Source organism: Mustela putorius, unplaced genomic scaffold (assembly GCF_011764305.1).
Source record: "Mustela putorius furo isolate JIRA1106 unplaced genomic scaffold, ASM1176430v1.1 tig00003845_pilon_pilon_pilon, whole genome shotgun sequence".
In the NCBI taxonomy this organism is placed as follows: Eukaryota; Metazoa; Chordata; class Mammalia; order Carnivora; family Mustelidae; genus Mustela; species Mustela putorius.
In genome coordinates this window covers 36,341,016-36,357,587 of record NW_025421998.1, presented here as the reverse complement: position 1 = coordinate 36,357,587, position 16,572 = coordinate 36,341,016, and the positions used below count along the sequence as shown (strand labels likewise).

Sequence of the window (16,572 nt, the reverse complement as noted above, 5' to 3'; positions counted from 1 at the left end):
TATAAACTTTATTACTTCACTTACCCTCTTTTTTTTCACTAGGATCTTATTTTTGTGCAGTTAAATTCAGCCGTTGCAAGTATACAGTGTGATGAATTTTGATAACTCTAGAGCCCGATGACCAGCACAATCATGATGTAAAATTCCCTTACCTTTAAAAATGTCCTTATGCCCGTTGCACTGATTCTCTCCCTCCACCCTTAATCCCTGATCTTACTGTCATAGTAGTTTTGTCTTTTCTAAAATTTCATATAAATGGATTCATACATGTGTATTCTTTTATGTTTGACTTCTTTCTTGTATTTAACATGCTTTTCATATTCATCCATGTTGTAAGCCTATTAGTAATTCATGCTCTTTTATTGCTTAATAGTATTCTATAACAGGGATATATCACAATATCTTACTCGTCAGTTGATGAACATTTGGGTTCCAGTTTTGGGCTACTTCAATAATGTCATTAATTTTATGAACATGAATATATATGTGTGTAAATATCCTTGAGAAGACATATTTTCTGTTCTTTTGGGTAAATACCTAGAAGTAGAATTTCTGGTTCATACAATAGACATAGTTTTAAGCTTATAAGGTACTGCCATACTATTTTCTAGTGGCTGTACCAATTTGCATTTCCACAAGCAATGTAAGTAAATTCTAGTTATTCCATTTATGGACTGAATGCTTGTTGTCCTCTCAAAATTCATATGTTGAAGGCCTAACTTCCAATGTGATGCTACCTAGAGACGGGGCCTTTAGGAGGTAACCAGGTTTAGAAGAGGTCATGAGAGTAGGGTCCCCAAAATAGATTTGGTGCCCTTTGAAGGAGAGACATAGCACCTAATTTACACTTCTTTTTCTAGTTTATTAAGGTGGAAGCTTATCATTAACTTGAGATTTTCTTCTTTTTTACTACAGGCATTTGAAGTTTGATACTTCCCTCTCAGTGCTAATTTAGCTGCATTCCACAACCTGATATATTGTTTTCATTATTATTCACTTTAAAATATTTTCCAATTTCTCTTATGACTTTTTTTAAGATTTTATTTATTTATTTGAAAGAGAGAGATCACAAGTAGGCAGAGAGGCAGGCAGAGGTGGGGTGGGGCGGGGGGGGGGGAAGCAGGCTCCCTGCTGAGCAGAGAGCCTGACGCAGGGCTCAATCCCAGGACCCTGAGACCCTGAGACTGTGACCCGAGCCGAAGATGGAGGCTTAACCCACTGAGCCACCCAGGTGCCCCTTGTGATTTCTTCTTTAAACCAATCTTAATTTAAGTGTGTTAATTTCCAAACAGATTTTTCCTAGTTATCTTAATGTTTTTAATTCAATTACATTATCATCAGAGAATATATTCTACATGATTTTGAATTCACTAGAACATACTTAATGGCCCACAAAATAGGGTCTATCCTGATGAGCATATCATGTGCACTTGAAAAGAATATATATTCTGCCACTGTTGGGTGTGGTGTCCCATAAACATCAATTAACTGAAGATGGTTGAAACTGTTGTTCAAATCTTCTACGTACTTGCTGATTTTCTATATACTTGTTGTATTAGTTACTGTGTAGTTTTAAAATCTCCAGCTATCATGGATTTTTTTTTTTTGTTTTCTCTTGAGTTCTGTCAATTACTGTCTTATGTATTTTGAAGCTATGTTAAGTAGTCACACACATATTTATGCTTGCTATTCCTTCCAGCTGAACTGACCCTTAATTATGAATCCCTCTATCTCTCTTAACACATTATGCTTTCAAATATATTTTATCTGATATTAACGTAGCTAATGCAACTCTTTTTTAAAGATTTTATTTACTGGAGAGGGAGAGGGAAGAAGGAAGAAGAAGTGAGAGAGCTAGCGAGTGCTCACATGAGCAGGAGGAAGGGCAGAGGGAAAGGAAGGCAGCCTGATGTGGGGAAGGTGGGGCTCCATTCCAGGACCCTGGGATCATGACCTGAGCCAAAAGCAGACTCAACCAACTGAGCCACCCCGGTGCCCAAACTACTGTAGTTTTCTTAAGAAAGCAAACACTTACTGTTTGCATGGCATAACTTTTCAATGAATTTGCTTTCAACCTAGGTGTGTTTTTGTTATATTTAAAGTGTTTCTTTTGGGTGCCTGTGTGGCTGTCATTAGGCATCTGCCTTGGGCTCAGTTCCTGATCTCAGGGTCCTGGGATTGAGCCACACATCTGGCTCCCTGCTTCTCCCTCTCCCACTCCTCCTGCTTGTGTTCCCTCTCTCACTGCCTCTCTCTGTCAAATAAATAAATAAATCTTTGCCCCCCCCAATTTTTTAAAATATTTATTTTTTTATTTGTTTTAATCATTCTGACAATCTCTGCCTTCTAATTTGAGTGCTTAGTCCATTAATATTAAATCTGATCACTGGTTGGACTTAAAGCTACCATCATTACAGGTTATCTCTTTTTTGTTCCTTGGTTCCCCTTTTCTTGCCTTTTCTGATTATATGAATATTATTTTTTAGAATTCTAATATAATCTTCCTATTGGCAAAAGAGCTAAGTCTTCAATATTAATTTTCATTGTCCAAAGAATTACAATATACATTCTAGATATTTCACAATCCATTCGCTGTTAAAAATGTTCCATTTAACCTAATATATAGAAATCTTGTCATCTTATAGGTACATATCTTCTTACAGTTGTTATATGAAATACATTTACATATATTATGAACTCCAGAAAATAATGTTAAGATTTCATTTTTAAACAGCAATATAGTTTACAAAAAAGCTAGAAAAAGAAAAAAATAATCTTTTGTATTTTCCCAACTAGTTTCCATTACCATGCTCTTCACTCTTTCCTGAAGACCAAGTTTTCTGGTATCACTTTCCTTCAGCCTAAAAAAAATTCCTTCAGCATTTAAGTATTATATGTCTGTTGGTGACAAGTTCTCTTAGTTTTTTTTTTCTTTTTATCGAAAAGTGTCTTAATTTCACCTTCATTCTTCTTCTTCTTTTTTTTTTTTAAAGATTTTATACATTTATTTGAGAGAGAGAGATCATGTGAGGGAGTACAAGCACCTCCCCAGCTCAGCAGGGAGCCTAACATGGGGCTCCATCCCAGGATCCTGGGATTATGACTCAAGCCAAGGGCAGATGATTGACTGAGCCACCCAGGGGCCTCTCACCTTCATTCTTTTTTTTTTTTTTTTAAAGAATTTTTATTTATTCATTTGACAGACAGAGATCACAAGTAGGAAAGGCAGGCAGAGAGAGGAAGGGAAGCAGGCTCCCCACTGAGGAGAGAGCCCGACACGGGGCTCGATCCCAGGACCCTGAGATCATGACCTGAGCCGAAGGCAGCGGCTTAACCCACTGAGCCACCCAGGTGCCCCTCACCTTCATTCTTGAATGGTGTTTTGCTAGATACAAATTCTGGATTAACACTGTTTTCTTCTCTTTTAGTACCTTAAAGTTATTAACTCTCTCCTAGCCTCTACAGTTTTCCAAGAGGAGTCAGCTGAATCAGATCATTGGTCCTATATAGTCCTTGTAGTTTTCCAGGCACAGTTTCACCATGAGGTATCATGCTGTTATGTTCCTTTGTGCTTACTCTGCTTGCTACTCATTTACTATCCTGTATCTGCAAATTTTGACCAGTGTTTTTTCAAGTATTTTTTTTTTCTACCTTATTCTCTTTCTTCTCCATCTGGTATTCCAAATATATGTATATTTGATCATTTGCTATAACTTAACATGGTCCTAAGGCTTCGATCATTTTGTTTTCCAATCTTTTTTCTCTATGTTCTTCATTTTGAATAATTTGTATTAGTCAGTCTTCAAGTTCACATATTCTTTCCTCTGCCATGTCTATTTGATTGTAAAGTACATTCAGTAAATTTTTTTAAATTGCTGAAATTCTATTTTGCAGTTCTAGGATTCCCCTTTGGTGTTTTTTTTGTTTGTTTTTATGAAAGTGCTTTCAAGCAGAGAAAATAGCACTTTCAAACTATTTTTTTTTAAAGACTTTATTTATTTATTTGACAGACAGAGATCACAAGTAGGCAGAGAGAGGGGAGGGAAGCAGGCTCCCCACTGAGCAGAGAGCCCAATGCAGGGCTCAATCCCAGGACCCTAGGATCATGACTGGAGCTGAAGGCAGAGGCCTTAACCCACTGAGCCACCCAGGTGTCCCCACTTAGGTTTTTTAATTAATGTTTCTATTAGATCTTCCTATTTTTCTACTGAGATGTTCATACATTTAAAACTTCTTCTGTCTTACTTTATTTGAGATGGTTCTGATAGTCCATTTAAAATTCTTATCCCTTAGTTCCAACATCTTGGAGTCAAACTAAATTGATTTTCTTTTTACTTAAGGATGTACTCCACTTTTTTTGGACTTATGTATGTTGGGTAAAGTTAGACTGCATTACCAATTTAATTCTGGAGTTCTGGGATTTTGTTTTTTCTCCACTGAGCACTGTTTCCTTTGTTTTCACTACGTAATTTTCTTGGCTGGGCTTGCACTACAAACTGTCTCTTATGCAACAGCTTCATTCTCTGTTCAGATGTTTTTTTCTTTGGCTCCAGTCAATCTGTTTCATATAAAGAGGTTATGAGTTAATCAAATACAGGGGTAAAAGATTTTGGGGAACCCCTCTCTGCCTCTTTTTCTTCTGCACTTTCCCCCCCTACTCTTTTCAGTGTTCCCAGTTTCCTGGGATGGAGCCCCACATTGGGCTCCATGCTCAGCAGGGCGTCTGCTGAGATTCTCTCTCTCTCTCCCTGTGTCCCAGCTTCCACTTGAGCTCTCTCTCTAAAATAAATAAATCTTTAAAAAAAACTAAGCAAAGCAAAATATAGAAATAGAATTCTATATTCTATATAGAATATAGAAAAATGGAGTGGTTCTTTTTATAAATTTGTAAAACCCCTTTTTATAGAGAGTCAGTCTTTGTTGTGCTTTAAATATGGTTTCCTTCAGTTCTGCAGAATCAAAAATAGGGTCTGAATTATAAATTGTTCTAAGATGCACATATTTCCAATATTCACATGGTAGATAAAAGGTAGTTTACTAAGCATACTCTAACAATAGAAAAAATCTTTCTTAAAAATACAAGAGGTAGAGTGAGTGCTCTATTTATTCATACATCCTTGCTCATAGGCACCTTTTATCAGTTCATATAATACAAAATGTTTCTAACATGATGTATGTGTAGAAACCCAGGTTAAGGACAGAAATACTTATAACTGGCAGCTAATTATTTCAATACAGTGAAATAGCTGTTACTAAGTCTTATAAGACTGAAAATGCTTTTAATACAAAACATGAGGTTAATGTGTCCTTTAATAAAAGGACAATAAAATACGTAGCCTTTTTTACAATAAGCACCTAAGTATACTTTGCTAACTTTCTCAGGTCCTAGTGAACTCCACTGTAGACAAATCTGTGCCAGTATACAATCAGCTAGAAAGTCATGTCCAAAAGAATTAGTTCCCAAAAGCTTCCAAAGGGCCCTATTTTAATACATATTATCAACAATGTGGTCCATAAGTGTAGTACCCAATATGATGATCAGCAGCCACATGTGTCCATTTATATCTAGAGATAAATTAGCTAAAATTAAATACAATTAAAAAGTCTGTCACACTAATCACATTGCAAGTGCTTAAAAGTCACACGTGGCCAGCGGCTACCCTAATAGCAGAAATTTTGAGTATTTCTGTGACTGTAAAACTTCTCTTGGACAATGCTGGTATGGAGGCTCAGCTCAGGAGAGAGAGAAAGGCTCATCTGGAAGAATTAAAGATTCTGACAATTAGCTAAAATTCTAGAATGTCTTTCTTCTCTAATATTTAGTTATTGAGTTTCCAAATTCAGAGCAATGAATTAGTACCCATTTTATAGTAACCTAAATTCTGCAGCAACACTCTTACTCTGATTTTATTAGCATTCTTTCTAAGGAATATTATAGAGAATTAAGAATAGGAAGTTAAGATCCCATTATTAAAACATCATATTTTTGGAGCACCTAGGTGGCTCAGTCAGTTAGGCGTCTGACTCTTGGTTTTGGCTCGGGTCATAAGGTTGAGCCCTATGTTGGACTCCAGGCTTCAGCAGAGTCTACTTGTTTCTGCCCCTCCCCATACTCACACACTCTTAAATAAATAAATAAATAAATAAAATCTATTAAAAAAATGCCTTTGATATATTACAGCAGGGATACAAAATTTATATAATAAATGTAATCACCATTAAAATTCACATTTTTAAAAAGATACAAAATATATTATGTGAAAAATCAGCATTGTGATATAGTCATAGGACCCAACAATATCCTTTTACACAGAAATCTATAAAATATCGAGGTGAGCCACATAATAATTACCAAATAGCAGATAAGTTACCTGCCTAATATTGTGTTGTTCTCTTTAGGAGTAGGAAAGATAAAATCAATAAGAGCTTCAGAAACACAAAAAGGTAGTACAGGAAGTAATTCTGTAGCACACAGAAGGTTCAGTTCAAAGGTTTTCAATTATTTTAATAAATATTTGCCATAATTTTCTGATGTAGTAGTGTCTGCTAAGGTTTATAAGCCAATATTTAAAATGTCTCATTTACTGTGCAGTAATTATACACACTGGGCCAGATTTAAACAAAGCAACCCACACATTTTTCTTTGCCAAAATATGTTAAGGTTAAAAACAGATGCTGCACTTTTTCTGCCAAAACTCTGAATAACATAAAATATGTTTATCATTTTGAAGTAAAATTAATATATAAATAAGGTAATTAGGTAGACAAGAAGGTGATAGCAATAAGTTTGTTAGATTTCTGATGGATAATTTTCAAAATAATATTATTTGTGTATTTTATATGAAGAGAATGAAAACCTTTATATTTTAAAAATAAATAAATTTTATAAGTAACAGACTTTCCCTCCAAAGGTGACTTACTGAATCATTCCGACCAAAAAAGGTATATATTGCATACAAGTAATAATCAAATAGCTGAGACATGAAATGGATAACATCAAAGGCAATTGGCTTAAGAATGTTCATCATCTGCATATATTTACCTGAAAAGAAAAAAATCAAATTTAGAAAAAAATTAAAATCTATCAGTCTATTATTATAAAGAGACAATTTAAAAAACCACTTTACCAATACATATATTTTTAATGAACTATTACATTCCTCAGTTCCTAGCCATGTTTCAAGTAATCAGTAATCATTAGTGGCCAGTGGCTACAATATTGGACAGCACAGATACAGAACAGGCTCATCATCTTGGAAAGAACTGCAGGATAGCACTGATCTATATACTACCTATAAAAATGTTTTTATATCATTGTATTTTACTGTTTGTCAAATATTCATGGAATCTGTGCTCCTCTACAAATGACACTGCCCAAACACATAACACAGTTCCACATTCTTGGAGATTCCATTTAAAATTTTTCTCAAAAATGTTTAGGTATAATAAAACAAAAGACAATGTACTTGAGATAAAGCATTTTCCCCATAAGCTTATATACACACAGCAAAAGTAAAAAAGCAAGAAAAAGGATACATGGAAGGCACTTCCTATTCCCCTGAATCCTAGCCCTGTGAAATCTTACATCAGAGGTCAAGGACATTTCTTTCTTTCTTTTTTTTTTTTTTTAAAGATTTTATTTATTTACTTGACAGAGCTCACAAGTAGGCAGAGAGGCAGACAGAAAGAGGGGAGGCAGACTCCCCACTGAGCAGAGAGCCCAATGCAGAACTCTATCCCAGGACCCTGAGACCATGACCGGAGCCAAAGGCAGAGGCCTTAACCCACTGAGCCACCCTGATGCCCCAAGGACATTTCTTTATCATTATAGCATTCAAGAGCTCAGTACTCTCAAAGTGCTAAGAAAATGTCCTCCTCAGTCCCTTCTTTGGGAGATGCTAATATTACAATCTCTTTTCTCTAAACATATGATACAGTTAGGGAAAAGAAATTTAAAAACCAAAATTTCTGCATTTATAAATTTGTTGATGTATTTGAAGGGTACATGGGAGATGGGCTGAATCAAATAACAATAATAACAAGTCCCTAATTGTGTTTTTCTTTTATGGGAAATAACAGGGAAAGGAGCACATCCATAAAAAAAATGCTCTTCTGCAGAAGATGTTAAAACAGGCCATTTGCCTAATTTCCAAATGAGCAAATAATTCAGGTGCTCGCTCTACTTAATGTAACTGTTATAAATTTTAAATTGGTACTACTGAAGACACCATGACTCAAGAGAAACACATTAACTGCAGGAGAAAAAAAATGACAAATTTACTCTAATGGAAATGTCTACTAGCAAAACCATTTCTTTATTATTTAAGAACTCCATACAGCTGACTTAATTTACATGAGCGATGATTCTAAATAATACTCAGTCAGGAAGACACATATACATACCAAAAAGTAGAAACCATTCCAACTCAGATGCTATTCTTACTCTTATTTACAAGTCTATTGTTTCAGAATCATCTTTTATTTCACACATTTTTAAAAAATTACTAATGAAAAATATTTGAAAATTATGCTCCTAGAACATTCTGGTTCACTAGCAGATATTTTATCAATCACAAACATACAGTTTTTAAACTGCAACTATATACATATAAAATAATGTGACACTGTGGGAAAACAACAAAAAAGAAAAAATACTGTGTTATATTATTTTAACCTGTAAAAGAAAAAAAGAGAGATAATAAGTAAAATGAGGTAGAATGCAAATATCTGCATTGATAAATATCCAGAACACAAGGCTTCTCTCCATTATTAATAATAAGATAAGCCATTGTTCATATAATTATTCTTAAAGAATATATAAATGAATTATTAACAGATAAAAGCTATTTTAAATGTTGCATTCAAAAGAAAAAGAACTAGATTAAAAACCCACTACTCTAAAAAAATTTTTAAACATATTTATATTCATTTATTCATCTAATATTCAACAAAGACTCTCTGGAGTCTTACTATGTCCTTGGCTTTTGTTAAGACACAAGGAATTAGTCTCTGCTCTCACACCTTAAAAGGTCGCACAAGGAAGGCAGCCATTGATAATCAGGCTGCTGGCATATTAAAAGGAGTAAGAATAGGAACTCTGTCTCTCCAGCTCATGAGGGCAGAGTAGGCCTTCGGAGGCCTGAGGACGCTTATGGTCCTCCTCAGAATTACTGAGTTAAAGCAATTTTACAGTGGATTAAGCCTGTATTTATGAAGAGAAAGGGATGAGGAAGTAAAGGTGAGCAGGCATGATCAGAAAATTAGAAATTTCAAAAAATTTCTAAACCAGAGGTTGGCAAACCTTTTTTGTAAAGGAACAGAGCACATGCTGTGGCAACTACTGAGCTCTGCTGGTCTCCGTTGCAACCACTCAACTCTGCCTCTGTAGCACAAACGCAGCCACAGACAACATACAAACAAATGATCATAGCTGTGTTCCAATAAAACTTTATTTTATAAAAACAGATAGCCTAAGCGATTTGACCTGCATGCTATGGTGTCCCAACCCCTGTCTGGATGACAGAGAAGAGATGGGAGCAGACTGATGGCAAAATGCAAAGATGACCATGAAGGAGGTGAAAGCTATTCTTGTAGGATGGTTATTGCTTAGATTCAGTGGGTAGAGCAAGAGGATGCAAACAAAAAATGCAGCTGAAAAAGGATGGTTATCTGAAGCCCACATATGGGAAAAACTACCAGTCAGCATGCCCTCCTCTACCACTATCCCTCACCAACATCAGAGCACAGGTTGCCAGGCTGTTCCCACAGACAGAAACAAAAGAAAACAACAATTTTTAGGATTTCTCTCTAAAAGAAGGAAACAGGGGCACCTGGGTGCCTCAGTCTATTAAGCCTCTCTGCCTTCAGCTCAGGATTCAGCGCAGGTCATGATCCCAGCCAGATTGGAGACTGAGCCCCACATAGGCTCCCCACCCATCAGGGAGTCTGCTTCTCCCTCTCCCTCTCCCCTTTCCCCTGCTCCTTCTCTCTCTCTCTCTCAAATAAATAAAATCTTTAAATATATATATATAAATATATATTATTAAATATATATATTATTTTATATATATATATTTTTTTGTTTGGTTTCATATATATAAATATAATATATATATTATGTATATGAAACAAACCAAACAAAAAAATGGAGCAAACTTAAAAAAATAATAAATTACAAAGATGAAGGCTTCTAGAGTAGATGTTGGCACCACAGATGAAAATCTACCTAATTCGAGAAATTTGAGGATCTGTCCCCTTAAGGTAAAGACTACTAGTAAATCCACCCAGCCCTGCCATGCTCTTTACAAAGTCCCCTCTCAGGATTCCTACTGAGAAGAAAGGGGGCAGGGAGAGGGAGAGCATAGCTCTCATTACTCAGCAGGGGACACCCAGGCAGCACCACAGCTGCCTTGGCCTTCTATTTTGGATATGAATAGGTCATCAAAAATCAGCAGGCCCAGGAGGAAAACTCAGAGAGTAAAAGCAAAAAAGAAAAGCTGATCCCAGAGAAAACAACTAATTCAAGCTATACATATATAATAATTATGTAAAACAGTATAGCAGAAAAATATGGGAGGGAAAAACAGAGAATATGGAAGGACTCTTGAAGATTTTAAAAGTGACTTTTAAAATTAAAAATTAAAGAAAATAATTGAAAAAATGACATCTATAGAAGGTACAGCAAAAAGACAAAACTATGGAAAACATTACAGAAAATATGGGAGACAGGAAGGGGCCAATCTAAACATTTGACCAACAGGAAATCAAAGAATAAAGAGGGTAGAGAAAATGGGGAGGTGGAAATCATCAAATAAATAGTAGCATTAGTCACAACTGAGGAGCACAAGAGCCTTCAGACTGAAAGGGTCATGAACTACCCAACACATTTAATGAAAAATAACTCACACCTAGACAGATCACTAGAGAATTCTGAACTATCAAGGGAATAAACACCAAAAGCTTTCAGAGAAAGAGAAAAAAAGAAAAAAGAAAAAAAAAGAAATTCATCTACAGTAAAATAGAATACTAGAGGTTTCAACTTTCTAAGGAAAAATAATTTTTAATCTACAATTCTATACATAGCTCGATTGCCATTCAGAGAAAGGGCAGAATACAGACATATTCAGACCAACAAGAATTCAAAACATTTACTGTTTATCACCCTTTTTTGAGAAATTACAACTAGAAGAAAGGTAAACAGAAACAGACCAAGAAACTTCCTGCATGCTAGTGGCAGGAGGGCCCTGGGGTGGGAGAATGCTGCTTTTCATCATGACCTCTTCTCTATTATTTATTGTGTTACGGTGAGAATATTACCTTAATTTAAAAAAAGTACAGCATGGCTCTGAAGTTAGCCTGCCTGGTTCAAAAAAACGTGGCCAGTGGATTAAGATGTGGTTCATTCAGCTGCACTTCACCTTCCCTTTCTTCCCTTCTAGAGTTCCCTAGAGAGGACAGGGGAGAGGAGTGGACACAGTGTGCTTTGAGAATAGGGAGGAATACCCAGATTGACGCCAAACTGGCCAACACTCCAGGAGGGAGGGCCTCAGGCCCCTTGCAAAAAGGGCTCTCAGCATCATGGAAGAAAGAACTCAGAAGCAAGCCCTTCAGAGGAAGGGACAAAGATTAAGCATAGAAGTAAGAAAGCAACTCCTTCATAAGCAAGGTAGCAGTCTCTCCTACCTGGTGAGGAAGAGGACCCCCACTTTGCCTCTAAGGAAGGGTTTTATAAGTTTTATTTAAGTTAGCTAAAGAGAGGGGTTTACTCTTTAACTTTGGGTTCATCATTCACATTGGGCAGTTGGTTTTTCCATTATCTTAAGGTTATGGAAGCAATTTTAAGGATAGGAGCAATTTTAAGCATGTCCAGGCTGTGAGGCTCTTATTGCCTGAGGGAGTGTGTCTTGTGGTTTCCCATGAGTCTGATCTTATGATTCTTCATGACCTACTGACTTTTTGTGTTCACCAAAATGGCTTTACTTTGGTGAATTTGTCTTCCAAGCCCCCCTTCCCTCCTGCCTCAAGATAACTGAGAAAAGAACCTCCTCCTAAATGATCACTAGTGAGAAGTTCTTATTCTTGCTTCCAACCTATACTATAATCTCTCTGAACTTCGCCTGGATATAAGAATTAACTTTCCTGATTTCCTCTCCTGGTTGTGAAGCATGAAAAGAACTTACTGGCTCTAGGATCAGACAATCTGGGTTCTACCAGTTAGAAGCTGGCATGACATTAAGCGAGTTATTTATCTCTGGGCTTTAATGATTTGGTGTATAAAAAGGGTACTGTGAAGAATTCATAAGAAAATGCACACAACGTGTTTACGAAGCCTTTAACAAGGGAGCAAGAAATCTTAGCTACTGCTGTTATTTTTAAGTAATTATAATTACGATGAATGCAATGAGGGAGAAGTATAGAGTGCTACGTAAAAGAAACCAAACCTGTTGAGGAAAAGCTTCACAAGGGAAGCACTGTTTAAACTATTATCCTAAAATCTGGACTGTGAGTCCAGAACACTCATGGGGAGAAGCCACAGAGGGAAAGCAACCAACGAACAGCACAGAGGAGAACCACAACCTAGAGGAACAGTGAGCCTGTCTTACCCAGCTCATCAGCAGGGGGCACAGAGAACTGGGATCACACCCTGAAAGGTGGCCCGGGGGAACTCAATTAGTGAGCCCCCACACCTCTGCAGAGGAGTAAATACAAGAGTACAGAGAAGGCACTGTAAGTATGTGTTCCTCTGCTGTGGATCAGGATAAGAGAGGAGGAAAAGATGTTTCTCCAATAGTCAGGATGTTAAAAACTAAGGTGTGTCAGTCCAATATATTGGGCACCTACGAAAGTGAAAAGTGCTTGGTTAGATGCTCTATATGCTGCAAAGGTGACTCCAACTCCAGATGTTTTCATCTGTAGGAGCTGAGAATCTGACGGGGAAGAGCAAGAACAGAATCCAAGCTGGAAGGATGTTCATTATTCTTATCACAGTACACTAAGCGGAGACATCATTATTGGACATAAATAGCACATAAAAGTTAACTGGACATGCTATAAATGAGGCATAAAGGAAAGGAAGGAAAAGTCAGTTCAGCTCAAACAATTTATTTTTATTTATTTATTTTTCAGTTCAAACAATTTAGAAAAATGCACTCAACAATGAAGTGAGGACCAGAGTAAAAAATCAATATGTCTGTTACCTAAGCCCTTAGCTTTTATTCCATTTGAGAGCTTTTATTCTATCATTTTACTCTGTTACTCTATCACTGCTTTCTGTTATTTATTTTTATTATTGTTTGTATATTCTATGTTAGCCCCCCACACATCTCTAATATCATTTTCTTGTACATTGTACTGAAGGATGACACTTCTTGGAACATTCTCTCAAAATACCATGTTGTATATACAGCTACCAGCTCAGAAAGGGTTTTAAAATTGTTTAAAAATATTACCTATAAATGACCAATAAAATGTAAGTATTTTTAGAAAAACAGATATATGAGAATGTAATCTAAATTAAACAATGATAAATTTTTTTCTTAAACACTGCATATGAAAATATCAAGTTTCTTAAAGATAACTTTATTCTGGTTTTATGTTAAATCTGGATGCATGATGTGCTGGTGTCTTATTTTTTTTCAGCTGCTAAAGTAGTAATTTTGTCCTATGGTCTGTAGTTTTTACAAGCATGGATTCTGGCAACCTATCTTCTGCCCCTCTCCGACCTATCATATCTACTCATGTGCGAGCTGCCTCCAGGAGAGAGAACCTTGAATAGCAAGGCTATTTCAGTGATGAGACACATTCCTTAAAATTTCTCTGCTTCTGTCTGCAGGAAACTGTCAGGCTGACAGAATTTTCTCTTTACACAAGTAAGCATTCTGATTAGTTCTCTGCACTTGTGAAGGGCTCCCTGGGCCTTTCTAACAGATTTAGGTACCACCTGGGGCTGGGAAGCCCCATTAACACTTTTTTGTTTAATCTCTCCTAATTACCTGCCAAATAAATACTACTTGAAAAGGACATTTTAAATATGCCTTTAATGTTCTAAAATGTGCCTCCCAACTACTGAATAATTAGTTCCTTCATCTTCCCGGGCACCCAAAATTAATCAATCTTATTTACACAACTGTACTTCTGGCTTTGTAAGAAGAGACATTACCTTTGCCAGTTTATTATCTTCAAGCACCTCAATGCAATAACAGGGGATAGAATAGCATTAACTGGTTGGAGACCCCTTAGTGAGTGGTTCTCTCAAAGTTCTATTTTATGAATATGTACAAACTGAAGATAAAGACCTCCGAGGGAGAGAAAGTGGTAGGCATAAAAGTCTATTGGAGGGAATAATGGAAGCACCTAATCCCATCTTTAAATGGGAAGACCTGAGAGTTAAAAGCATACTAGGCATTGTTACCTAATTGCAATTCCAATAAAAGATCTGGTGGTGGCAAAGGTTGAAATTACAATGGTGAGATTCTCTTCACTGAGTAAGGTTTTATTCAGGACTGTTCTACTTTATAGGGTTGACATACCAAAGGTGCATAATACAAGTTTTCTCAGTTGCTTAAATCCACTATTAGAAAACAATGTCCACTATGTCTATGAGTAATCCTTAGGTAGAATTTGTGTTACTGACTTCTGAATTTACCATCAAGAGCACATTTCTATTGTCATTCAATCCCCTTCTTGCATAATGAGAAGAGTAGAATGCACTGTTTCTTCATTTCCTTATGTCTACCAAGAAGTGAAGATTTGCATTTGTTCTCTCCATTTAACTGAATGAAACATTATTTCCCCTCCTCAATTTTGTTTTAGTCTTATATTTGATTTGATGCTACTAAATATATGTCTTTTAGAGTAAAAGTAACATGACGACCTCTAGCTCTTTTTGAACTAGGTGAGGTAAAAATTATAAACTACCACTCCCATGGGGTTGACTATACTATTTTCCCCAATTATCTCTACCCACTCCCCTTCCCTGTAGGAATCCAATGCCCTTATCCAATGCCCTGAACTTGTAGTGCCCTCCCTGGGGCAGAAGTGTATTTCTCTCTCCAACAGTCAAGCGTGAGTTGCCAGAGAAAGTCGGGGTGGCACATCAGAGTGGAAGCCTTAAGAGTCATAACATGGTTTGGCTCTTGCTCTTTCCCCCATGACCCAAACTGGTACTATTTTTTCAGTCTGCATCTCAGAATGACACATTGAACAGAACAAAGGTGATTAGGAGCCAATATGCATCATGTCAACTTTCGTGGTGTTAGGGCAGTTTGTTACCGCAACATAACCAGGCAAAAGATGAATTCATTAAGCTACATCTCAAGTAGCGTGTTCAGAAACCAAAAACTACAGTGAGCCCAAAAGGCTGAGGATGACGACCAGGATTTTGGAATATTTATCTGTGAGAACCACATAAGGAAAATGAGCACAATAACCCTGAAGAATGAACTGGGGGAGCATAAGGGAAGAAGGACAGTGTAACTACCACCCATACCTGAACAGTCACCACAGGGAAGAACAGGAAAACAAAGTACAGATTTGCTCTTTTTGCTTTTAAAGATATAACTGAGACCAACAGAATTACAGAGAAAAAGAAATTCTGGTTTATCATAAGGAGGAGATTCCTACCAACTAAATCAGTTTAATAGAATGAGTAGTCTTGCAAAATAATTTGTATCCAAAGACTATGAGACATGAAACAAAGGCTAGTTGGCCACCACAACTTAGGGGCATTAGGTAAATCCTAGTTTTATAGGAATTTACACCAGATGAGCTCTCCGAACCCTTCAAGTTTTGGTTCTATAAATTCCATACAGTAAATCATGATGCTATGTTCAGTTAGCTCTCTTGGATAAAGAAGAAAAGCTAATTTCCCTGGCAATGATCAGTGAAAAAACACTTTTCAGAATCTGTCATTTTTCTGTGTGTCATGAAAATATATCCTTTTTCTTTTCCTTCAAACTCATTACTTCTTTTCCACTATTTTTCCTAAAGGAAGTGGGACTTCTAAGAAACATTTTGTCTACTTTATCCTATTCATTAATGAAATTTAGAAATTATCTTCAAGAACACAGACCATTTTATCAGAGCCAAGAGTAATCAAACCAGGCAGCAGGACATTATCATCTCCATATACACAGAATACAGAGGTTTTTTTTTTTTTTAATAGAACACATTAAAATTCCTGACTGGTATAGATGACTTAATTAATTTGAAAAGATATCTCTATAACTTATTTGTCAAATGTACAGACTTACTTGTGAGATATAAAGGTTAAGATGGCATATAAAATGCAGAAATACTGACATTAAAAATTCCACATCGTTTTCAAACCTAAATATTTCAAATGGCATTTCTTCATGTTACTTGCCTTCTACAAAATCATCAATAAAGGTCTTATCTGTAATAAAAACAACTCTTCCTATGGTGTGAGCATTTAGCTTATAGAACTCTTGTGTCTGAAAATGCCAGAGGATCACTATTCACTCTGCCTATCTGACAGGAAGATTGTGAAGATCAATGAAACAATTAAGCACAAAATATTGTGTAAATGTAAAATGGGCACTATCGTCATCCTAC

At 36.3% G+C, this 16,572-nt stretch overlaps 1 protein-coding gene across 3 annotated transcripts in view; it reads right to left on the bottom strand.

Moving 5' to 3' along the window:
* Positions 1–16,572, bottom strand: part of VPS50 (VPS50 subunit of EARP/GARPII complex) — a 125,818-nt gene that overhangs the window by 20,014 nt on the left and 89,232 nt on the right. For all 3 annotated transcript variants that reach the window (XM_045062698.1, XM_004776425.3, XM_013047843.2), the window contains one exon: positions 6,921–7,042. In XM_045062698.1, the coding sequence (XP_044918633.1) occupies positions 6,921–7,042 (122 nt within the window). The remainder of the gene's footprint in view (positions 1–6,920; positions 7,043–16,572) is intronic.